The sequence below is a fragment of the Neopsephotus bourkii genome, unplaced genomic scaffold (genome assembly GCF_033783945.1).
Source record: "Neopsephotus bourkii isolate Nb327-2 ecotype Australia unplaced genomic scaffold, CSIRO-AGI_Nbou_v1 NB_1328, whole genome shotgun sequence".
Lineage (NCBI taxonomy): Eukaryota > Metazoa > Chordata > Aves > Psittaciformes > Psittacidae > Neopsephotus > Neopsephotus bourkii.
This window is the reverse complement of record NW_026901808.1, coordinates 176907-202003: the sequence shown is the minus strand read 5'-3', so window position 1 is coordinate 202003 and position 25097 is coordinate 176907. Positions and strand designations below refer to the sequence as shown.

The following is a 25097-nucleotide window of genomic DNA, read 5'->3' as shown; positions in this document are numbered from 1 at the left end:
ATCACTGCATGGTAAATGAAATGATGTTGCTTCCTTTCCTCCTCTGACAATCTGTTTCATTACTACAATGTTTTCAGTGCCTGAACATACCAGGATTTGAAAGAAGGCATCAAATACTTGAGCTGGTAGAGGTTTGTTTGATGCTTCTCCACAAACATGGTGGCACAAAGCCAGCTCTGGACTCATCTCTTACCAATGAAACTCCACTGTTTGTCTCTGAGGCAGAGGACCCTTGCAGTTGTAAAACAACACAACGTTTTTCATTAACACTAAAGATAAATATTACCAAGCACATTGCTTCTGAGCTAAGTACAGAAAATGATTTACAGAAGTCACTTCTACACTGCCTATTTCATTACCAAACTGACTTTTCACAGGGTGGCAGCATCACCAGGATGCCACATTAAGGAAATAGCTGCTGCAGAAGTTTCCCATCAGCTACCCCTGCATTCAAGTCACCCATTCCTGGAGTCTAAATTCCAGTGATGATCAGTCAAACCTCATCCACAGAGCTGCACATGACAAAAACCACTCAACCTTTGCTTGTATCCTACCATGATCAACTCAGACTGCAGGAACAGATTTCAGAGCTGTGAAAACTCATCTCCAAGAATTTGCTTTGGACTGAAGTGACTTAGATTATGTATCAAAGCCTGTTAGTCATTCTCCTCAAAAATGAAAGATCAAAAATCGACCTCAGCTGTGATGAAATCTAATATTCTCTATGTGAATTACTGTATTATCTGAAAGCTCAAGGAAGACTGAACCCTTTTTTGCTTGCTAGATGCTGTACAAATGTGGAAGGAAGGAAATAAACTGAACAGTTCCTAGCTTAGTTTTTAAACAGATGCTTTAAAGAAGCTTAAAAAAAAGGCACTTGGAAAGAAGGGTGAACCTAGGAGAGTACCTAACACCAGACACTTGCTGCGAGCACAACAGGAAACTTCTAAATTGCTATTTATTTCAACCTGCACCGCAACATCTCTCACATTTGTAAAGCAGGAGGAAAGAGTCCTGCCTGAAGAAGCCTGTCACTGCCTAAGAACACAGTGTTGGGTAGGGAAGAGGACAGGCACAGCTGTAATGATCCCAGTATCAGGATGAGCAGCCTGGCAGCAGTCAGCTGTAGGAGAGTGGATATGAGATGTTCAAAATGTCTATATGGGTTTTGCTGTTGAAAAGAAGCACAGAAGTGGCACAGGAAGGGCCTGATGAATGGGTAATAAAAAGTGATCACATTTATTAAATAAAGAAATCCTGCTGGTGGAGCAGAAGGCAACTGAAGGCAGATGAAACTCAACATGAGTGAGGGATAACAAAGAGCAGGTATAAATACCTCTTCAAGGACTTTTTAATGTGAGACACAGACAAATGAATAGAATGGATCTCTACAGGTTCTGGAATGATGGGTTATGCATTTCCCAAGGACAGCATCAGGAAGAGATGTTTAAAAAGGAGCAAAGACCAGAAGCTCCCCAAACAGCAGAATGGAAGAAGGGGCAAGAAGCCCCATAGGCATGCTGGTGGAGGTAGCCCTGTGGCCCTGTTGCCAGGGACAGGGTGCTGATACAAAATGCCAGAGCAAGCCAAAGGCAGAGACATGGGAGGGGAGTGCAGAGGGGGCTGGAGGTGGGGATCAAACATGAGCTGGATGCAGGGAGGAGGGAGACGACTCAGGAGAGGCTTTCCCTGCTCAGGAAGGCTGTGCAGCATCTGAGTAGTGATGGGATGAGGACCTGACATTATGGTAGGATTTTGGAAACAGCAGAAGGATGCAGTGCCTGCAGAATAATATGAGCGTGTAATTTAAGCAAACTCGTGAGTTTTGGGTCCTCTGTTATTCAAACATGTTTTAGCTGCATCAAGTTTAGACACAACATCCATTTATCTTGGCACAACTCAAATCCCTAAATTATCTCTGTCTTTTCAACCTCCTCACAGGAACTTTACTTCCAGCTTTGTTAAAACATGAAGTAGCCAAGGAACTGCTTTACAAACAAATACCAGAAGGCTTATCCCTGCTGCAGGGTGCGGCAGGCAGCCTGCAGGCAGGTCTGCAGAGCTGCCTCCGGCCGCCACTGCCCCGCAGTGCCCCGCAGTGCCCCGCAGTGCCCACTCTGACCTTCACTATTGAAGAGCTGGTGAAACACAGGCAGTTCCCAGACACGATGCAAAGGCCTGAGAGCATGCTAAATGTATGTAGGTTAGCACATCCTACTGATGCCCTTTACTCAGTATTGTGAGCTGCCCAAATTTAACCATTCTTCAATAAATCTCTTCGTCGCTGACACGGACAGTGGGATTGAGTGCGCCCTCAGCAAGTTTGCTGATGGCACCAAGCTGTGTTGTTCGGTTGATACACTGGAGGGAAGGAATGCCATCCAGAGGGACCTTGACACGCTTGTGAGGTGGGCTGATGCCAACCGCATGAAGTTTAACCATGCCAAGTGCAAGGTCCTACACCTGGGTTGGAGCAATCCCAGGCACAGCTACAGCTTGGGCAGAGAAGAGATTCAGAGCAGCCCTGCAGAGAAGGACGTGGGGGTGCTGGTTGATGAGAAAATGAACATGAGCTGGCTTCAGTGTGCACTTGCAGCCAAGAAAGCCAACCGTATCCTGGGCTGCATCAAAAGGAGCGTGACCAGCAGGTCAAAGGAGGTGATACTGCCCCTTTATTCTGCTCTCGTGAGACCTCACTTGGAGTATTGTGTACAGTTATGGTGTTCTCAACATAAAAAGGACATGGATCTGTTGGAACAAGTCCAGAGGAGGGCCACGAGAATGATCAGGGGACTGGAGCACCTCCTGTGTGAAGACAGGCTGAGAAAGTTGGGACTGTTCATCCTGGAGAAGAGAAGGCTGCGTGGGGACCTCATAGCAGCCTTCCAGTATCTGAAGGGGGCCTACAGGGATGCTGGGGATGGACTCTTCATTAGGGACTGTAGTGATAGGACAAGGGGCAATGAGTTAAACAGGGGAAGTTTAGATTGGATATAAGGAGGAAATACTTTCCTGTTAGGGTGGTGAGGCACTGGAATGGGTTGCCCAGGGAGGTTGTGAATGTTCCATCCGTGGCAGTGTTCAAGGCCAGGTTGGACGAGGCCTTGGGTGATATGGTTTAGAGCGAGGTGTCCCTGCCCATGGCAGGGGGGTTGGAACTTGATGATCTTAAGGTCCTTTCCAACCCTAACTATTCTATGATTCTATGGTTCTATATTAAATACTGCTAAGGGGAAAGTGATGACCTTGATCTCTAACACAAAGGGTGCAGCGCTGCTTTCCACAGTGACCTTGCTTTTCATCACTTTTATGTCATGTGAGTGGCAAATGCAGTGAAGTCAGTGGTGTTTCCTAGCATGGGCCCCCTGCTTTCCCTCTGTGCCCTGAGCTCCCTCCCATGCAGTGGGGACTGACTTATTCCCCTTTGCAGAACTGGGGCAGAAGAAGAAAATGATGACAGGGTTAATGACAGGAAAACACCATTTGCTAACATGGCACACCTACCAGTCTGCTTCAACAGCAGCAAGCCCTGGAAGTGAGGCAGGGGTTTAATTTTAGCATCCATGTCAGATCTCTTTGCCTTTTAAAGAGTGTCTTGGGGCTGCCTGGGACCCCTTATCTGGCCAGCAGCCCTTCAGCAAGCTGCTTCTGTGGCTGTTCCTGCATCTGTGCCCTCCACTCCTCATCCACGAAGAAGCTTGAAAGCTGGGATGTCCCTCCACTGCATCAGCAAGTGCCAGTTACCCTACCAAAGTGATTCACTGAGAAATACGCAGACTATGGAAACATAGCACGTTGCAGTTTGTAAGGAAGAGCCTCAAAGTGTCCACACATGCATGCATGGTGACACACTAAGTTTTGCTTCTATTTCTCTGTGCTTTGGATAATACAAAGTATATTAAGTATATTAATTATTTAATAAGTTTTAACATTTATTATTTAATACAAAATAACTAATAAGAAATTAATTTCCTCTGTAAAATACCCTCGGGCTAGAAGACCCTATCTAGGAGTCCAAAGAAAACTTTAATCCTCCCATTCAAACTGCACACAAACTGTGATGAAAGGATGCAGCGCTGGGAAATAAAGAACTTGCTGACTATATTAATCCTTCAGCTTCCATTCAGCTTCCTACACCAGTATCCTGTTTCCTTTTTAACAGCCAACAATGCTCCTCTATTTCCTTACGTGATCCACCATAATGCTATCATGTCAGACTTAAAAGCAACGTTTCTCAGTAACTAACTAGATTTTCTGATTTTTGTTATAGGTTACAGAAGGGCTCTGACATCTATCTGCAAACAGTGACACCGTACACCCCAGCACCATGCTTTTTGGTTCATCACAAAATGGCTAGCTCACAGAAAGCCCCTGCCTTTGGTTCAAAGTGAACCTGCTCTTGACATCTACCAATGGTGCAGCTGTGGGATGGGGACCATTGAGCACACCTCTGAGTGCCATGGGCTGTGTGCAATGGCACTTTTTGCACTTCTTCTGCATATATTTTTACATAGCAGACAAAAAATTGATTTAGCAAGATAGCCCTTGATCACTGAAAGTGTCAGCCATGTAATATCCAAATCTTCCAAACGAGAGAAGCTTGTGTGAGCTAAACTTGCCATTTTACAGAAGACAACAGTTATAGGGAAGAATTTTGCTTTGCATCAGAAAATTGTACACCAGTGGCTTGTAGTTACTACGCTAAAGGCTCCTGCTCTGCACAGTTCTTTAAAAAGATCCTAATCAGTGAATCCATTGTTTGAGATGCACTGACACTTGTGAGGGCTTAAAGACCTGAAAACCAAAATAGTTTCAAGTACTGAAGGTTCCCCGGTAGTATTCCTGAATAGGACATACTAATGTCTGGGGGCTTTTTTGCCTTCCTGAGACAAAACTCAAAAGCCCTCAGAGGGAATTTTCATCTCAGGCAAGGTGAGCAAGACCAGTACCACTCATGCAGAGCTGTAGCAATGTGCCTGGTTAGATGGGTAAAACTCAAGTCCTCCGCATACATCAGGTCAGAGCTACACAACCCATGGCTCTATAACTTTACAAATAACAGGTTATCTCTGACACCATTAGTCTTACCTTATTGTAGTACTGCACCTGGACCGAGTGCCACTGCCCATCACTGACCCCCCCTGGAACGAACGGTGCCACTGTAGTGGTTGTCTCCCCTGCAAGGGCAGGCAGAAGGGAAAAAGTAAGTGAGCATCACTGCAACCTTCACTCTGCACTAAACCTAAAGACAGAGAGACCCTCATCAGGCACAGGATGCAGCTGTCTTACTTCACCATGGAGGTGTTCGAGGTTTTGTCCTGTGAAATGGAAAATATCCCCAGATTCATATAATTATTTTGGTGCACAAATACAAAAATAGATTCTGGCACATCCAGGTAAATTGTGTTATTTTCCATTGTGCTGCTGCAGAGCGCTGTAGCAGATGCAGCGGGTAGATACAGCCATTGATGAAGCAGTCAACTGAGGAAAAGATGTACATGAATTTTTCTGCATTTCTGCCAAAGGCAGCACTTTGAGCTGTTTTTAACATGATGGGTATCGTGCCAGGATTGTTTTGTCAGGGAAGGGAAGCCTACTCCTAGTCGGAGTTGAGAGTGAAATCCAAAAGCCCTCCAGTGTAAACCCCACGGTAACCTTGGTCCCAATAACATTTTACAATGATTAATAAAATTACTGGCAGCCTTTCAGTATTTAAATTAGAAAGCAAGTCCTTGCCATTGCAATTGTTAAACTGAAGCTTTTAAGCCAGGTCTGAGTCAGCAGAAGCAGCTCAGTAACCAGGCATATCTGTTCTGAGGTAGCAGCAAAATAAACATTGGTGTTGAAAGTACATGAAAGGCATGGCACGGAGGAGGGATTGCTGGGTTTTGGCCTGTTTTTTTGTTCTCTCTTTTTTTAACAGCTGGAAAATTCTACATAATAAACCACAGGAAAAATAACTCCCTCCCATAAGCTAACAAAGTTCGGAGTATCGCTGAGCTGAAAATGTGCGTCCATCTCTATCTGCAACAAATGCTTCACCCCGTGTGAAGTATTAATCCTGTGTCTCCTACCACCCTTTAACACCCATTCTCTATACTTCTGTTATTTAAACAGTACAGATTTCAGCTTAGCATATTTTTGACATCTTGCTGTATTGTTTTTTATCATTTAGTGATAAAAAATCTATGGTGAAAAGTAGGCTTTCTAAGCAGCTTGCATGTTTCTGTGAAAGGAAGTTTTCTGGTCTCCAATGCTTTTGCTTTGCTTTCTATGAAAAAGTTGCTGCGACAGGTAAAACAGTCAGATCAGGTGTCCGAAACTTGTACTGCTCGTGAAAAGCCACTTAAAACTATAAAATATAAACCATCCTCCTTCCAAAGAAAATACCATTTGTAACATACAGGACCAGACCTGCTCTCAGGTGCAGCAGTGCAAATCTAAATTTAGTTTCATGTATTTTAAAGCAGTTCCTCCACATTTAAATGCATATAAGCGCAAGCAGAATTTATTTTTTTTTCCTCATTCATCCTCAGGGTGCCTTCCAAGCAATTTAATTCAAGTTTAGACAGGCAGAGCAGAGCTACAGAAGAAAGCACATCACTCCGTATGCTGCATGTTACTTCATTGCATTAATCCACTCAAAAGTCTGCCTTAAAATCTAATTTAGACAACTTTGAGCTAATAAAGGGAAATGAAACCAAATAACTTCAATTCAAAGGTCTTGATATGCATTTAAGCATTGCTGGTAAATCGATGGGGTCGCTTAGGATTTATCATGAGGTCTGAGTGACTGTCACTGCTGATGAGGTGGGCTCTGCCTCTGCTTCTACTGCTTTATTGCTTGCAGTGTCTCACTTTTCACAGCAATAAACTAAGAGCTGACTAGAGCCTGCATGCTTCATTATTATCTCTAATATGGATAATGGGAAATAACAGTATTATTACCTCGATTACATGCCTGGTACAGAGATACAAACATCTCACTTGACCTGCATGTAACCCCACTTGACCTACGCAACAACAGACCTTCCCAGTTTCTATCCCAATGGAAAACATCCTCCTAACTTGTGACAACTAGAGTTTGTCTGCCCTGCTGAGATTTGGTAAAGCCATCAAAGCCTCCCCAGTGAACAGACCTGCTCTTGGCCTGAAGCAGGAATGCAAGTGTTCCATCAAAAGGGACTCCAAGAGCCTCAGCAAGTCTGGTGAAGCCCAAGAGGTGATTTCTGGTAGCTTCAATGTGTTTCACCCATGCTGTACAGCTGCATGCTACCCCTGTCACTGCAATTAGCACAGCTGGGCGTGAGGTTTTAGCTGAAACTTGAGCTTTTTTAACTTGGGAAACACTGCTCTGCTGAGGCTGGAATAGTTAAGGTTTGCTCTGATCACACTTGTGTCATGAAGAGCTTCGCCACTGCCACGGCTGCTTTTCTGGAGGAAACCCCTCCCCTGTGAGAAGGCCACAGTGGCACGGATACATGCCACCCCAAGCTTCACTTGGTGGCCTTCCCCTCTCTCCGCTCCCAGAAGCACCAAAAGACACTGGCTTTGTCCTAGTGAGAAAGCAAGCAAACGCCAAAGCCTCTGTTTCTTGTTTCCTAGCCTACCGTAGCAATGAGCAGGCAGCTAAGTTCTTCTAAATTCATGATCGTTTATGGCTTCTTCCAAGAGGAGGTGCTTCTACAGCACAAAAGTGCATTTCTGCAGCATCACTGCTCATCACCAACCGCAGTAGCAGGCATTTCTCACTTGCCTGCTTTGGCTTGCTTGTGTTTTTTAGATAACATTTACACACACCAAGTTTCACTGATGGCGCAGTGTAAAAATACATAAACACACAACGTTTATCACAGTGTGATAAAATGAAGTCTCATTTAAGCACACACTGGCTCAGAGGCCAGCTTTCAGGCTAGTGCCAATCTTTTATAGCAGTCATAAACTCTGCTTTTATAACTGATATGTTGACAAGCTCCTGCCTGTGACAGCACTGTAACCACCACAAACCGCTACAATCTGGAGTACTTTGCAATACCTGGCATCAGTTGTTCACTGTAAAACATCAGCCAGCTACTCAGCTAATGAGGCATCAAACAGCCATATAAAATCCTTAATGCACATTTCCAAACGGCTTGAGAGGATCTCCTGACCACAGGCAGAAACACTTGACTTGAGCGAGACCTCACCTGCAGAGAACGTGAGCTGGATCTGCTCCTCAATGATCTCCAAGGCAATGAAGTCATGCTTCTCATTGAAACGCCCGTTGTAGAGCAGGAGAGCATTCCTTTCCCTGGTTGCAAACCTAGAATGCAAAGACAAGGGGTTTGTGCTTAACGGTTTATGAATTAAAGACTGATGGCCAAGTCCTCCAGAAGAAAGACAGCATTGTGTCTCTCAGAGAAGGAAGCCTCTGGATCTCTCTTCAGAGAGAAAATTGTGACATTGAGGAGTCAGCCACAAGATCAGTCTACGCTTTCACTATCAACAGATGCAAGCGAGGTGGAAATTACAGAAACCTACTCTGCAGACATCTGCTGTGGATGCTGACCCTCACAAGGAGTAAAACATGCAGCACGATGCAGGGTGAGTATCCGACACTCACCAAACAGTAGCACAGACTACACTTTGAAAACAGTCCGAAAGCTAGAAAGCGTTTTCACACCAAAAGGGGGATACTTGCTGCTTGCTTGATGTCTAAATGCTACAGTGTACAAAGAGAGTCACCAACTGATTAGAAAGCCCTGATAGGAGGCAAGGGAAAAAGAAAGGTTGGGGGTTCACCAATCAACACGTCAGTCAACTGGAGGAAGGAAAATATACATTCAAATGATTCCACTCAATCAGAGTGCCAATGGGTGGTTTTTGGTTGGATTTTTTATGCTTCTAATATGGGATGTATCACATCTTTCCTGCAGGAAAAGAGGCATCCCCACATTTAAAAAAGCCTGAGGTTTTTTGTAAGCACAGAACTCCTTTTGCAAATTTCTGTGTGCTTTTTGTATTTTATCATTTTTAATTAAATCCCATTATCTTTGGGAATTTACACACAGCTTCCATCTACTTAGAAATGCAAAAAAAATAATTACACTTCACATAAACAGTTTTACAAAGATTAATACTCTATATAAAGAGAGAAAGAAAGAGAAACCATGGGAATTTCTTGTCTTTCCCAATGGCAGTAGTTTGATTTTGTATCTTGAACTTCAGGAAATATCCCTTTTTTAAATTAACCCACTTTTCCTACAAATGAATGAAATGCTGAATACAACTAATGAAAGCTGCCTTTCACAGACAGAAGATATGATTCTTGTGCCTGTCATGTCATGTCTACTAGCAAGACTCTCCCGGGTTGCAACAAGACCTGCACTCAGGGAATGTGAAGGAAGCAGTATTTTAGGACATCAAGGTCTGATATTTGAAATAAAGAATTTAAAAACCAAATAGTATTTTTTAACAGCAGTTATTTGACAGACATACGTATGTTGTGGATCACATTGAGTAGAGACCTTTCTGCCTGAGTGTGAGCTACTCTGAAATGCAGACTTTTATTCCATACATTTTTTTATATTTTTGAAGGAGAATGAATTATTCTGGCTCAAAAAAGAGAAGACAAAATTTTGGTATTTCCAGTAAAATACAAATGTCAAAGAATATCATCTGCAGTCCACCAAAATAGTACATGATTGTTCCAATTACTTTTAATCAGTTTTGAAATCTATCTTTATTTCTAAATTTATTTAGCATAACGCTCTAGAATTAAAAAGCAAACTAAATGAATTAAGACAATACTGTTGAAATAGCTCAATATTATCAAAACACTGATTTTGTTTACAACTTTCACCATCAAACTTTTCATCAAAGAAATACAGTTCCTGCATTTCCCAAGACTGTATCTTTCCATGGATAACTGCTTCATCAAAATGTTTTGATCAGATTTATCCAGAATATATATGACCAAAAGAAATGAGAATAACATTAGGAATGCTTCTTTAGAGGGCAGAAACTTTGATTAGCAGCAACAGGAACCTTAATTCTGTTTGGCTGTATTTTCTGACATGGTTACAATTCTCTACCATCATTTTAATTATTAAACTATTAAGCTATTCTCTACATTTCTTTACTCTGTGTGTGCTCAGTTCCATTGTCTGCCACTAGTCAAAAGCATCTTTTGTATCATACTAACAGCTAAAACACTACTGCTTCTGAGCTGGCCTGGTTACCACCAGCTGGGAAAAAAAATACTGCTTTTTAATAGGAGGGATAGTTTTACTCTCAGGATGTAGGGAAAAAAAATACACTTTCTATGAGAATTTTGAACAAATACTCAGAAAACCTCTCAACTGACAGTGTCTCTTGAAGTGAAGGAGTAGCAAATGCCGGAAGTAAGCAAGGAAGATGTACACTGTTGGAAGCAGAAAGCCATGCCTGGTCAGTAACCTAAATACTTCTAAGAAAACATATAAATTTAGTTAGCACACTGGACAATGCAAACATTCTGCTCTTCGCAGGATTCACTTGAGGCTAAGGTAATCTAGACGCTGGCATTTTACAAAAGCTCCCAAATCACAATACATGTAATGGCAAAGCATCTTCTAGTCAAACTGCTAATTCCTGTTTATCCTCACATAATGTTTTCCACCTGCACTGAAGGATAATAAAAGCCAAGAAATAGTAAGTGTAGATAAAAATGAACTTCAGGTACGAAAAGCTAAACGTGTCGTTATCCCAGACCATCTTGGCTGAATCCCATTATCACAGAATCATAGAACAGTTAGGGTTGGAAAAGACCTTAAGATCATTAAGTTCCAACCCTCCTGCCACCGGTAGGGACACCTTGCTCTAAACCATGCCACCCATGATGCTCCAGACTTCTTATACTCACACTGAGTGTTTAGCTCATGACTAAATATGCCATCTTGTTTTAAGGAGAGTGAAGAAACCACTGCCTTGTACAGCAGTTAGCTGTTTCTCAATAACCCCTACACAGAGCACTTGAGTCGTTTCAGCCTGAAGCACCCTCCACGTCAAGGATTCCTTCCTGAAAGCCTGAAAAATGACACGCCGTGGCTGAGGGGACAAGCCAAGAGCAGAGCAGGTAATTCATGCTGGCAGCCGGCCCAGACTGCTCCTTTGTTTGCACTCACTGTAGGTCTGATGAAGCCTTTCACTTCTCAGCTCTCCTGTGTGCTTAGATCTGACGCTCCAAACCAACCTGCACAGGCGCAACTCCTTACCTCAGCTCACGTGCAAACCGTGTCTGTGCTTTCTGATTTAACCAAAATGCCAAGATTCCGTGGAATTTCAGATTAAGGCAAATGAAAGATAACTGGGGAGAAGCTGCCTGGCTCCTGACAGTGTAAACCACCAGGTAACTGGTGCTGGGTGAGACACATGCCTGGAGGTGTCCTCCCTGAGCACTTTCTCTGGGCAGACACACACAAACAGGTCAGTCCTTGCGGTTGTTGTTGTCCCTATAAACAAATCCCAGGCCTCGCCCTTTGGGGTTTAACACATTTTGTGTTATTTACTCACAGTCAACGGTGGGGGAGAACCAAAGGTCAATGCCCATGGGCTAAACCATGGGAAAGCTGAAAACCCGCCCCTCTCCAGAGAAGAGGTGTGTGTGCACTGGGAGCTCTGGCTCCGCAGCAGGCGATACCTGCTCCTGACCCCAGAAGTGCTCTCCTCTGGGATGTGTGAGCCAGGGGAGGAGACCCCTGGTCCACGCAGTGTGGCTGCCATCATCGCCCCCCTTGCCTGCCTGAGTGCCCCCATGGAAAAGTGACAGCCGGCCCAGAAGACTGTCCAACATGGGGATGTCCAGGCAAATGGGATGGGGGTGAGGCTGGTCATGCCTGCAGTTGGGATAGGACCAGAAGCAGGAGCTTGATGTGAAGGCCAGGGGGAGTGAGGGGAGGAGCTGAGACAGTTGGGGTTTTCCCAAGCCAACAGAGAGAAAGTCTCTGAGGAGGACCAACCTGTGCTCAGCTGTTGCCTGATAAGACCAGGTCCTCTTCAGGCTGGGAAGCAGGAGAGCGGAAGGGCTCTCTAAAACAAGCATCGCGAATAGGTTGGCTCTGGAGCCAGCCTCCAAGGCTGGAGGCTCAACTATAAAAAGTGGCAATTCTACCACCTACCCTCATGCCTCTTCAGCTGAAGGCTACTGAGAGATGGCCAGGGAGGTCCTGGTGCCCCTGTCCCAGCACCATCACCCTGCGTTGCAGCAAAGGAAGGTCAGGAGTCAGCAGCATCCTCAGCAGGGCATAAAATCAAACACTCGGATAACACAACTGTGCCCCATTTGCAGGAATCACCATCAGAAATCCCCCAAGTGACCCGTACATGTGGGTAATATGTGACAATACTTAACAAACACCCCCCAGACTCAGATGGAGAAGCCACCAGGCACAAAGCCCTTCCCCACTGGGACTTACATGAGGGAGACAGTGAAGTGGAAGCGCTGTCGCAGCCCCTTGAAGGTGATGAAGGACTGCGGGGGGAAGCTCCGGGTGGTCATCTCGCAGTATGGCCGCTCGTATTCGCCTGGGGGGCACTCGCACTTGAAGCCCCCAATCAGCAGGTTCACGCAGGTTCCTCCGTTCTTACACACCCCCGGAGCACAGCGGCCGGAGCGTGCATTCACCTCGCAGTACTCTCCTGAAAGGGGACAAGCAGACGTCAGGGAAGGTGACAGCAGCAACCTGTGACACTCGGATACCCGCGTGTTTCTGCTAAAGGATAAGCTGCTTCCAAACTTCTGCACCTAGCCCCTTCGCAACTGAGGTCTGAGGCTGTAACTGCAGGGGTTAAGGATGCTGCATTAAGGATGCTGCAGCATCTGTCAAGTCTGAATTTTCACGGGGGTGCGGGATATTATTTGCTGAGCAATCCTCTTGCAAATACCAACAATGCTGGCCTTGGTTTTCAGATTCCTTGGCTGCTCCCAGACTGAGTGATAAAGCTGGTGACAGATCAATATGGGAGGAGGTAGCAACACCACTTAAAACCTTGCATGCTCCCTCTCAAGCAATATGTGTGTGTAAATTGTTCTGGCATTTCACTATGGGTTGGAAATTGTGTAAACAGATAAACAGGGAAATGTTTGCACTTCTTCTTGAGTGGAATTGTGCTTCGCTGCCCATGGAGGCAGCACGGCATGGCTGAGCTCGTGACAACGCTCTCAAAGTGTTCACAGAAAGAATGAGCAGGATGCAGATGACACACGGATTACTTCCACTTTTTCCCATGCATGCATCCTGCAGTGACTTTTTTGAACCCTTTAGACACAGGCACAGTAACTCCATAGAAGTTACAGATTCTGCATGCTGCTTGCTGAGGCTCTTTTCCCCCCAGATGTTTCACCTTTATTCAGCTTCCAAGTCTGTGTTGTGTTAAATGCGATACCAAAGACGGAGGTGCCTTGCTTAGTATGTACACTGTAACTTTTCCTGTGTTTGCCCAAAATCTGAAGCGAATCACAAACAAGTAATGTATAGAGGATGTTCACCTTAAAAACTCTGCTGCAGTTGGGACACAAGCAGCTGCTGAATTAATCATTGCACAGAAAGCTAAACCCTCTTTGTGAGTTAATTTGTTAACATTTATATTTTGTCTTCCTAACGTATAAAGCGTGTTCAGCTCCCACACATAAAACTGTTCAGAGAAAGTGAGGACGGCATATACAGTTGGATTTTGCCCAGTAACAGTGTCTGACAAATAAACGTAGAGCAAAACTACTCAACACAGCCAGCTGAAGGAATACATTTCCAACAGTTCGGTATTTGCATGGTTATTCACTACCAGATTCTACAGTTACATTAATTCAAGCACAGCTAAAGCCGTGCAAATGCATTCCTGGAGGAAAGTAAAAGGAGCAGGAGGTGTGGGCAGTGACTCACAAACAAAGGCAAATTAAAGCAGCAAGGTTTGATCCAGTCACTGTCCCACAGTTTCCCACGGCAAAGCTGGCTGCAGGCAGCACTACTGCCCCATCCAGACCTGGATCTGCACCTCTTTTCTATGCCAGGCTGTAAACTGCAATGTTTTGCAGCTGGTTTAGCCACTGCCCCAGGGGTAGCAATCCCTGAGACAAGGTGAGGTGGACAGCCCCACTGCTTTGGCTCTCCAGTTCCGCTGGCTTTCTGCTCTTGCATCAACATCACATTGCCTTTCAGGCAAACAAAATGTATGCTGGCAAAATACAACAGTGCCATGATCATGGATCGAGGCAATGCACGATTCCCCACCTAGGCAGATTCAGCTCTGGAGGATGAACCTCTGGCCCTGCTCTGTGCTCCACCTGATGGGTAGAGCCATCATACAACTGCCTCCCAGTGAATGCATTTGTGGGTATATCCTGGCAAACAATACACGGGAGTATTTCAGTATATTTAGAAAGGATACAACACAAAGCACAGGGGAGCTGAACACATCTATAATAATAATTCTCAGTTAAGAAATTATGAAATAAATCTTTCCAGTCATCCTAGAGGGATTGCAATCCTAAGCTTCGGAAGTAATAAACCATATAGACAATTCAACTCCAAACCTGTCCTTAGAGCTTTTCTGATTCAGCACTCATGTTCCTATAGTCTCCTTTTAACATATTAAGATGAACTGCTGTGAAACCCACTTGATAGATACCTTCCTGTTCCCATTTATCAGCTGTACCAGGCAAGATTGCATGAATACATCTTCCTTGATACTTTAAAATGTTCTAGAGAGTGTTTCTTTTGGGAGAAACTGTGTGAATAAAGACAGAAAATTCCCTCAGTGTACTGGATATGCCAGAAAAAGCACAAACACACACACATCAGATGCTCTAAGAGGCTGCTACAGAAAGCACTTCCTGATGATCTGCTGCATAAGCACAGCCAATACCTTAACAGACACGTACCAAACTTCTCAAAAAAATGGAATAACATTCCATTTGAATGATATTCCATACAATCCCTATTAGCAAGACAAAGCACTAGTTTGTTGCTTTAAAAAAGTTGTAGGATATTCTATGAAGCAACATTCAGCTCAGAGAGGAATGCAATCTTGAAGGCTCTCTGAAAACAGAATGATATATTTGGCAAAAGCAAATAACACCCAGGCTTGAATACACAGGGAAACAAAGGAGTGAACTAAAGGGAGAGATTCCTGGCACTGCAGCATGCTGTGGAAATGCCATGGCAATATGGAGGCAAAATACAAAAGCCTAAGCTGGAAGTCACTGACGGTTCTGTTTCAATTCTGTGATATTTAGATACCTATACAGGCATAAAACTACTTAAGAGAAAAGAAAGCTTACAGAAAAGCTCTATTGAATTATGTTTATTACTGCTTTTCATTATGATGTTTAAAGAAGTAATTTGAAAGAATGAGGTTCAACTTTGAATAAGATCCTTTGTCCTATATTCATTCAGCTGTAGCATCATTGATGTCCCAGTTACTAAAATTATTCTGAATCCTCTTTAGTCTACAATGTAAATGAGAACTGTACTTGAAGCATATTCTTTGATGTTGAATTTTCATATTTTATGTGTATTTACAAAAATACATTAAAACAGTGGTTTTGAAATTTCTACAGTAGCTCCGTCACTGTGCTTCGAGGCACAAAGGTCTACCAAGAAACTTGGTAACTTCTTAATTATCCTTTTTTCAAAAAATGCCTGGAATTATTTAGGAAAAGGGCATTTTGAGCTTTATGGAGTAGCCATCTGAGCAAGTATTCAAAGTGTTGCTTTGATCAGGACTGGCAACAGAACCTTTGTGTTGCACTTGGGTTTGTCACTTCCAAGGGCAGACACCTCACCCTGCACAGGTCACTGGCCCACAGCACTGCCCTGCAGGAGCCTTGAGGCATGTCCTGAAAAGTGTCCTCAGTGTCTGAACTGAAGCCTGCATGTAGGTGAAGGACAAGCTGCTTGCTGGCTGGAGCTGGAGTTAGAAGGCCCTAAGGGAAGAGCTGCTTGAGGAACTGAAAAGGAAGGGACGTGCATCCTCCAGTCTTTGGGATGAAAAGCGCTGTGTGCCTGCTTGCAGCTGGATGTCAGAGGGTGGGGACATGCTGTCAGAGGGAATGTCTTGCTTTCCAGGAGGAAAAAATAGTACAGGAGAGAGAGCTGCTGTGCAGTGAGGCTCTGGAGGAGCTGGGGTGATAAGCTGTCACACACAGCCCGGGGTTGGTCTGCGATGCTGGCATGGCTCACACCTTCACCCAGCCTGTGAAACTCCCTTCGCTCCCTGTGGCATTTCCCTGGTGACTATGATTTGATTTTTCACTGGCCAGAATTTTAGGAATCACTTAAAAAACTAGTTATGTATTACAGCTCTGTGAAATCCAAGCAGCAGAGGTGAACCTTAGTCCTTCCAGCTGCTAAATCTAAAGCATGCACTGTCAGATAACACAGGCCACAGCTGCCTGTTATCTGCTGGCAGATTCCTGGGCTTTGAAAACCTTCTGCCCATAGTCAGCAAAGGGTTTACTGCTACAGAACAGTAGCTGATCTTACAGGCTCTCAATCAATACTGATTGATGACTCTCAAAACTACCAGTCCTGTGGCTTTTACCCAGCCCTTCATGTGATGCTTCCTGGTTTTAAAGCCCTTGAGATCACAGAATCATAGAATGGTTAGGGTTAGAAATGACTGTAAGATCGTCTAGTTCCAACACACAACATGATAGCTGCTTTCAACACTGCTTCCTACTCACAACCATCCTGTCTCTAATACAATTCTTCTTCAGTTTAAGGACTAACTTTATAAAGACGTTAATAATAACATTTCTCTTATTAAGTAGTGAGGACACCATGATATCAGGTGAAACGTAACAAGAACAGGCAAAGCAAAATCCTGGCTAGAAGATCTGGTCTTCCTCTGACCTATTCCAAATAAAGTAATGAAGGAGTTTAATGAATAAACAATAAATGGCAACAAAAAAAGTGAAAAGAAATAAATATATATGAAAAATGAAAAAAATAAACTTATAATTGGAAACACTTTGTGAGCTGAACATGATGAGTTTCCAGCAGCACACTGGTGTGCATCAGTAAGCCAGTCTTTGGTAGAAATTTGCCTGTGGTTTTACTGGTGAGTTGCTTGACCTTACAACAACAGACAATATATAATGTTGGGAAGCTTGCTGGAAACAGTACGACAGCATTGGAATAAATACAGAATTACTCTACACTTCAGTTTACTGCAATGTGTTTCCACATAGTCCTCAAAAATTGGTAGTATTCTCCAAATGTTTCAACTTAAATACTACATAAAATAGGTATTTACATGAAGCAGCAGACTTGCACTGATGTTCTTGTTTCTTTTTCTCCAGTTTCCCATGACACATGTTAATTTTTCACTGAGTGTCTGTAATTGTTTAACTTGAACAGATTCTTCTCTCCCATCTTCCATCCTGCCATTTGCTCTAGATACATATTAATCTTCTCCATGTTTGAGGTTGCTTCACCATAATAGCAAGCATTTTAAGGAGCTGATTTAAGCAGCCAGCCTATAACAATGTACTTTAATGTGGAAAGGAGAAACAACAAGAAATAGGGCAACTACATTCTTCAAAGAATTCCCACTGACCCATTGCCCTAATAAAGAACAAACCATCATTAAAACTGTATTTGCTATCTTGCACATTATGGGAAAATCAACCCTCCTTTTCCTCTAGTAAGTAAACTGCTACTAACCTTACATGACAACCAGCACTAAAGCAATCAGTGCACTAAGTAATAAGAAGGTTGTTAAAAACAAATTAGCTGCAGAATCAGCATGGAAATCTCTACTGGGACAAGAGATAAAGAGGTTGGGATCCAACACACCCACTGTAGGGGTGGCTTCACCATAGTTTAGGCTGAGTAGGAGTTACCATAGATTCTTAATTCCCAGAATGTGTTGCACTTTCTTCCCCCTCCCTTGTGCTGGCATTTATGTACTCCTGCAGTTGACTGATTTGTGGAACTAAGATAGCAAATCACCACTCATTTCTTCATTGTACTGTTAGCGATCTTCTGATTAGATCTTTCCTAGGGTTGATGGGATGAATAGCACAGCAGGTGCAAGGGAAGGAGGCAGGACCATACATCCAGGAGAAAGGATGAAGGAATGGTCTTATGGAAACACAGCTTTAACCCTGTGTGAGTGGCTCATGCTTGACATAGGTGAACTGGATCAACACCTTCAGTAGATATTCACCTCTCTCCACTGACTACGCTCGGATACAGTGCAGGAAGATTTGACTGAAATGTAGGCTCAAGTTAAGTAATAAAAATGAATATTGGATTTTGCCCAGAAAGGGAAATTCATGACTTCAGTGGCTCTGCAGTGCATGACCCTGCCCTCAGAGCCTACTGGGAGAAGTCAGCCTTACCTCTCAGTAAACACCTCTTACCACCGAAGCAACACACAAACAAAAATCTAATGGTTTTATGACAGAACTTATAAAGCAGTTCCCCAGAAAGAATAACCAGGTCGTTCTGACTGAAGGAGAAGCTGGGCCAAATAGAAGTTAGAAGCCACTGGTGCACAGGTGACTGTGGTTAGTTAGGGGATGCCTCTGTTGATGCATCATTTTGTGCAGAAGAATCAGAAATGCTGTTTGAAGCACAGGGGTAAAATCTGTGTCCCTTAGAAATCAACAGTCAAACCCCTACCACCGTTTCAGAGGGGCCATGCAGATGCACTCATTAGACTCAGCACTGACACTGATGGTCACCACTTTCTGAGGGTTCTGTGCGGCTTGTCAAAGTTCAAATTTGAAAACATACCTTGGTCTTTCCTTTTACTTTTTCGTTTATGTTTTTAAAATTGGGACTGATCTGGGAAAATTAAAAAGAGCCCCAACCCTCTTACAGGGAGAAACATCAACTTAAGGTCCACTTTGGGGTACCCCTCCTTCTCTTTGCTTTCTGCTCCCTTTGCTGCTTGCTGTGCTATAAAGGCATATTGTGAGAAACAGGATATAATAAAATAGTATGTAAATACATACATAACTATACACAATCACACTGTTTTGGACTAAATCCCACTGACTCGTAATGACAGCTGTCCTTCATAATTTAAGTTGCTAACATCTCCAGATTTAACAAGATGTATTTGCAAGAGAGTAACCTGAAATTAAAACACTAAGAAAAGTAACAGCAAAACCATTCCTATATGTATATCATCTATATCTCATCTATCTATATCTATGTCTTGCCAAGTAACTCTCTGTGGCAACAGAAAATGATCCTATACTCAGCTACTCAGGATATCACTGTTTTATCTCAAGATCTGGTTTAATCTTCTGTAGGAATAAGCTTTAAACTCTGACCTGGTGGGAAGAGAGGATGCAAAATTACCACTGATCTCTTGCCTATATATATCAACCTTCTCCTTCACCATCATCCTTCTCCCTTTCCTGTGCCTTCTTCCCCAAAGTTCCCCCAGGCATTCCTGATAACTCACAAACCAGATTTCCAAAAATCATGAGACTGGCCTAAATAAAGGTCATGAGATCTTCAATCATGAGATGCTCCAACATAATGAACGTGGAAGGCTTTTTACTTTCTTCTTTTTTGCCTCTGAAGCTGTGGGTGGCATGTGCTGGCCCCAAGGCAAGTGAGAGCTCTGTGTGGTCAAATTCCTGTCCCCAAAACCTCAACTGAAACCAACTGCTCTGAGGGAGGTCCCATCCTCACTCCCAACAGGAAGATGCTACTCAGCCCTTCCCAGCTCTTCTTCCCGCTGGGGTCCTTGGGGACAGCATCTGCACCCCAGCTGCTTTGTGGTCCTGCAAGCACCCAGGAGGAGGACCACAATGAAAAACTCCCCTGGCCAGATAGGCAAAGGAGAGGCCAGGACCCTATCCCACATCCTCATCTTTCACCACTAGCAACCAAGCTAAACTGTATTGTACAAAAACAAGAGCAGGGAAAGCTCAGGTCTGCATCTCTCAAGCCGCTTTGGGCTGTCCCCACTGATGTACCGCACACGCAGAGCAGCCACTGAAATGGTAACTGGGCCCCTCATCCATCCGAAATGAGGCCCAAGATCCTATGCCCAGTGTCAGCCTGAGCAAAGATGCTCCTTCTCTCCCCACTTCCTTCCCTTCCTTGGCCACAAAACAAAACAAAACAAAACACAACCTTCAGGGATGGGTGGGTGGGTGGATGGATGGATGATTTGGGATTCGGGGATTTTTTGGTTTTGCATTTAAATGAGGAGTAATTAGGGAAAAAAATAACAAAACAATACTGAGGAGGCTTAGTGATATTTGGGACACATCTGTTGGAGAAATGAATTAATCTGTGGATTTCAGAAATTATGAGCATGTTCTGCAGATGATATGTGCTCAGTATGAATGGTCACTGGACCTTGTTTTCCTGTGCAACTTCCACCAGTGCTGGCAGGAACAGAGCATAGACAAAAGTCACAGCTGAGTCTTTAGTAGCTGCGTTCTCTTCCCCATATATTTACTGAGGATTAAAAATGCTCAGATACTAAAGCTTCTACTCTGTCTACAGCAGACAGCTCACTTTTCACTGTCCAGCAGCAGGAGTGGTGTGAACACCAGAAGTGCTGCAGTGCTCACCACAAGCATTGTGATCTCTTTCTATACATCACTCTGATGAGCAAGGAGGCAGGCACCACAGTGAAACATTCTCAGTTTAAGAAAACACTCCATTTCAAAGCCCACCTTGAGGTTTGGGAAAGAAAAGATGAAAACCAGGATTTTACAGCCCATGGATTAGTGCCAATACCCCAAAGAATCCCCAGCAGGTTGTATGGCAGAGCTGGGGAGTGTGCTCAATGGCAAACCCATGCAGAGCTGTTCCTGAGTGAAGCCTGGGCACTGCTCTCTAGGCTCATGGAGGTGGGCAGAGGTGCACACAGCGTGCTTGGCTTCTCCCCACCGCCTGCTCCCATGGCAGCAGACATGATCACCCCCCGTGCTGAGGAAAAGCACTGGTTTTGAATGTTTTAGACGTGCTGGAGGAGAATGAGAAAGAAAACATCCATGTCTGCAGCCTGCCATAGCTACCCAACAACTTCTGTTCTGTGAGCTCCAATAGGTGATTTCTTAATGTCTTAATCTTGGCTGATTTTACAACTCTAAACCCTATAAATTATTGAACCTTTTGTTGTAAAGGACAGTGCCCTCAAAATACCTCTGCCTTTAACCTATAAGGTGAAGCTTTAGAGATCTTTTTAGGTTCTGTCTCTCATCCAAGACTATACACAGCACAAATCTACACAAGAGAAAAAGAAAGGCACCAAAATTCCCAGTTTATATTGAGCTCTATGGTTTGTATGTAAGACAATTTATCATAATGCAAATTGCACTGATTTGGGGTAAGATATGGTGATGAAGCAGTGCCTTTCAAAAGCCTAAGCTTTATCTCTGGATGTATTTAGCAGGGGGAAAACATTACCAGAGATGTCAAAGATAAAACTTAGATTATGCCATTGTGTCTGCAAGTTGCATTATGTCTTCCTTGGAATAAATCTCTTCCTAAAAATCCCACCTTAAAACCAATGAGAAAGCTGGAGGTGTAAGAACAAAACACGGTTCTGCATAATATACTTACACTCGTTTACAGTGGACTGTCCCTCCCTCCATTTATTTTTCAGGCAAATGATCACACCCTACCTTTACTGCATATACATCTGATATCATATTTTGTATTCTCACTCTGTATGCCCCTGGATTCATCTCCAGCAGTGTTATTTGAGGAGGGACACATGGAGTGAACTGAAGGACACAGCAGGGCACACTGCCTTTGGGACAGCCTTTGGAGTCTTGTCCATATTTGCATCCCTGCGCACGTGCAAGGACTTCTGCTTGGGAACCAGCTGCTGTGCCTTGTTCTCACTTCCTTCCGTGGGCAGCAGTGAGAAAGGAAAAGGCACTCAGACTCGGTGTGTCTCTGCTGAGATGACAAAAAGCACTATTCCACCACTCAAAGCTGCAGTTTTCATTGGGCACTGGATGCCACCACTGGCACCCTTAATTCCCCAAGGCCCTTGTTCCACAGGCCATTCTGGCCTCCCACTGGGCTTTTCAAAACACATTAAGCTATTTACATGAATGAGGAAAGCAAGCAAGGCCAGGGGTGTGTCTGCAATAACTTCTTTTGTCACAGGAACTCGGGAGCTGGAAAATCAGTCATGCTTTTTAGGTACTGCCAGGTTTCCTGCTCACTTTCCCCAAGCTGCTTTCCACAAAGGAGGACACCAAAGGGCTGCAACTCCCACTTCCCATACTGGTAGCGATGGGGAAAGGTCTAGCACTATATTTTTGATCAAGTTAACACCTCAGTGCAGCTGAAAAAGGGAACATACCTGCAAATAACTGACCTCAGAAAGAGAGGAAGAAAAGCGCTCAGGAAGATGCAGAAAAGGAGATCAGGGTCTCCCTTTCACTGTTTTCTTTAGGAGAGTCCAATCCTTACTTCACTACGATCCTGTTTAATTTTCTCCATGTAGCAGTTACAGACTTGATGCTTCAGTTCACAACAAGAGACAAAGCACAGGAGAAACCATCTGCCCTTGCCCCCAGCAGGGATTAACTGCACAAGCAACTAACTGCACACCTCCATTAAAGGAAGACTGGTGAGAACCTGCATTTCATGTTTTCTCTAAATCAGAGGTTTTCACAGGAAAACCTCACTCTCACATCTGGTGCACAGTCCAACACTATGGTAAAAATGATGGCCTTCAGAAACAGGCAGAACTCAAACCAAATCATGTCCCTTAACGTCCTAGGTGGTCCCAGAAGCTCTGGTGGAAAGCAGCATAATGGCCAATTAGTGAGAATAATTGAAGAGAAGCCATCAAATATTAATAAAACAACTGAAAAAAATGCTTAATCTGCTATTGGAATTGCATCTTAGGAAGCTAGGATTTCACAGCTTTCTATTTTCATTTTGTATGAGAAGTAGTATGTTAAAAGCAAGTTATACTTAGAAACACTGTGTAACTGTATTTTGGATTGTAGAGTTCAGAGGTTTTGTTTGACAGAGTGGATAGAAGTGGCAAAACCAATCTGATGCTCATCAAATTTCCATTATTACACACTGAAGGCTAATTCTGAAAAATCAAAAATGCCCCTTGGCTTGTAAAATTAAAATGATCCGGGTTAAAGAAATAATCCCCATAACCTTATGTTTTGGTACCTCACAAGTATTTTATACACTGGTCAGGGACATAAATTTTAAACAAAAAGCAACTTAATCAGGGAAGCTGACCTTATTTCTTAATGACTCCTGAAAATGGCCTTGTAATGTGACATTCATCTTGCACAGAAACTCTCAAACCCAGTGTATTTTTAAATCTCCACAACAGGTAGAAATTCAAAAGTTACTTTTTTAGAATGGTATTTTTAAACACTCATCAAAAATGAATCCCGCCAGCTTCCACAGCTTGCACTTAACTCTTCTTACAGCAGTTCAGGAGATTAAATGTAGCCTGTCTGTAAAATATGGTTTAAAGTCATTTATTACCATTTTGTTAGAATGAATATGCTTTATTGTATCATCTAGATTGTGTTAATTATTAATATAAGGTACTCATCTTCATAATAATGTTTCTTGTAATAGGCACATCAGTGCGTTGACCCCTTGAATGTGCATGGCTCTATCTCATTAAAATAGGGGGGTTAATTACAGTATTTGAAAATGATGTATAATGGCTCTCATATGCTTCACTATGGAGAATTTGAGAGACAGCCTGAAGTAAAGTATCTTTACTTCAATTTTGAGAAACTGGAAATTTTGGCTGCGGACTGCTTAGGAAGCTGCTATTTGGGGGCACCACTCAGGGTGGGTACAGAACAAAACCTGCCCCAGAGCAGCGGCGGCTGGGATGCAGGCACTGAACCATGATGATCTAAACAAAAGAGCCTTTGCGGCAACAATGAAATTGTGGTTCCCACCATGCCCTGCACAACTGTATTGCAGAACTGTAATTATCTTGTTGTTCAAGGCCAAGTGCCCCAGTCTGGTGCTCAACTGTCAAAGCTTCCAATCATGAAAACACAAAGAACAGACACACAAGAAAACTACTAAATACTTTTTCCTCGCTAACAGGACATCATCCCGATTCCCTCACCTCTGCACCCAACCGCCCTTCCTGCTGCTTTCCTGTTGTTTATCTACTGATGAAAATAAAAATGGCTAACTTGGGAATTATAAAAATACACAGAAGCCAAATATTCAGTCTTACTGAATTCTAAAGGGGCTTCACAGTTGCATTTATAGCCAGGAGAAAAGGAGTCCTGTTACCTTGGTCCTTGGAAGATGAACTTCTTTACTGTTTTGGAAGACCTGAAATATTTATTTCCATTCTCCCTGGAATTTCATGTTTTCGCTTTCAGCTCTGATCTGCTGTGAATATTGCTCACAGCTGAGGTGAGGGGCTTTCCAGAACATGAGGCATAGTGGAAAAAATAAATACAATCTCATGATTTTATCTTCCTTACAAATAACTTAAAGGCAAGTTGTTTATTTTTTCTCCTCCTTTTTCTTCTCCTTCTTCCTTATCTGATTTGTTTTCACTGAGAAAAAAACAACCAAGACACCTAACTACTGGCAAAAAAAGGTGTAGTCTAATATATGGGCTATTTTGACACTCAGAAAGTGTGTGTTTGGGTACATTAGAATGCATTTGTGTGGCTTAAAATTTTACCCCCGCTAATACTTCTGACATTAAACTATGAGAAAATAAACCCCAACTAATACGCTACAGAAGGCTTAACCTGGTTAAATTAATAAAATCATAATTGTAAACTACAGTTTACACAGAGAAGTTGGCCATTGCTTAATAAACTGCTATTTAGAATATTTAAATGGAAACAAAGCTCACTGTGTGTACGTTCTCTCAGATCAGTGTTCTGCAATGTATATATACGCTCACAATTATGATAGTGCGTGGGAATTCAGCTACGTCACTGGGAGGGGTTTTACATGTACCTAGAAAATTATAATCTCAAATAGCTTCACTTTGTGTAATTGCGCTCCACTTTCCACTTTCTTTTAGTTACACCGATGAAGATAAGCAAATGCATTACAACAAAGGTCTTCAAAAAGCCTGGGAGAACTGTGATTCCCATTTACATGCGGTAACAG

General features: G+C 43.3%; 1 protein-coding gene across 6 annotated transcripts in view; it reads right to left on the bottom strand.

Moving 5' to 3' along the window:
• CELSR1 (cadherin EGF LAG seven-pass G-type receptor 1) overlaps window positions 1–25097 on the bottom strand; it is a 166129-nt gene that overhangs the window by 63897 nt on the left and 77135 nt on the right. For all 6 annotated transcript variants that reach the window (XM_061366230.1, XM_061366233.1, XM_061366232.1 and 3 more), the window contains exons 3-5: window positions 12435–12657; window positions 8187–8302; window positions 5089–5177 (exon numbers count right to left, since the gene is read on the bottom strand). In XM_061366230.1, the coding sequence (XP_061222214.1) occupies window positions 5089–5177; window positions 8187–8302; window positions 12435–12657 (428 nt within the window). The remainder of the gene's footprint in view (window positions 1–5088; window positions 5178–8186; window positions 8303–12434; window positions 12658–25097) is intronic.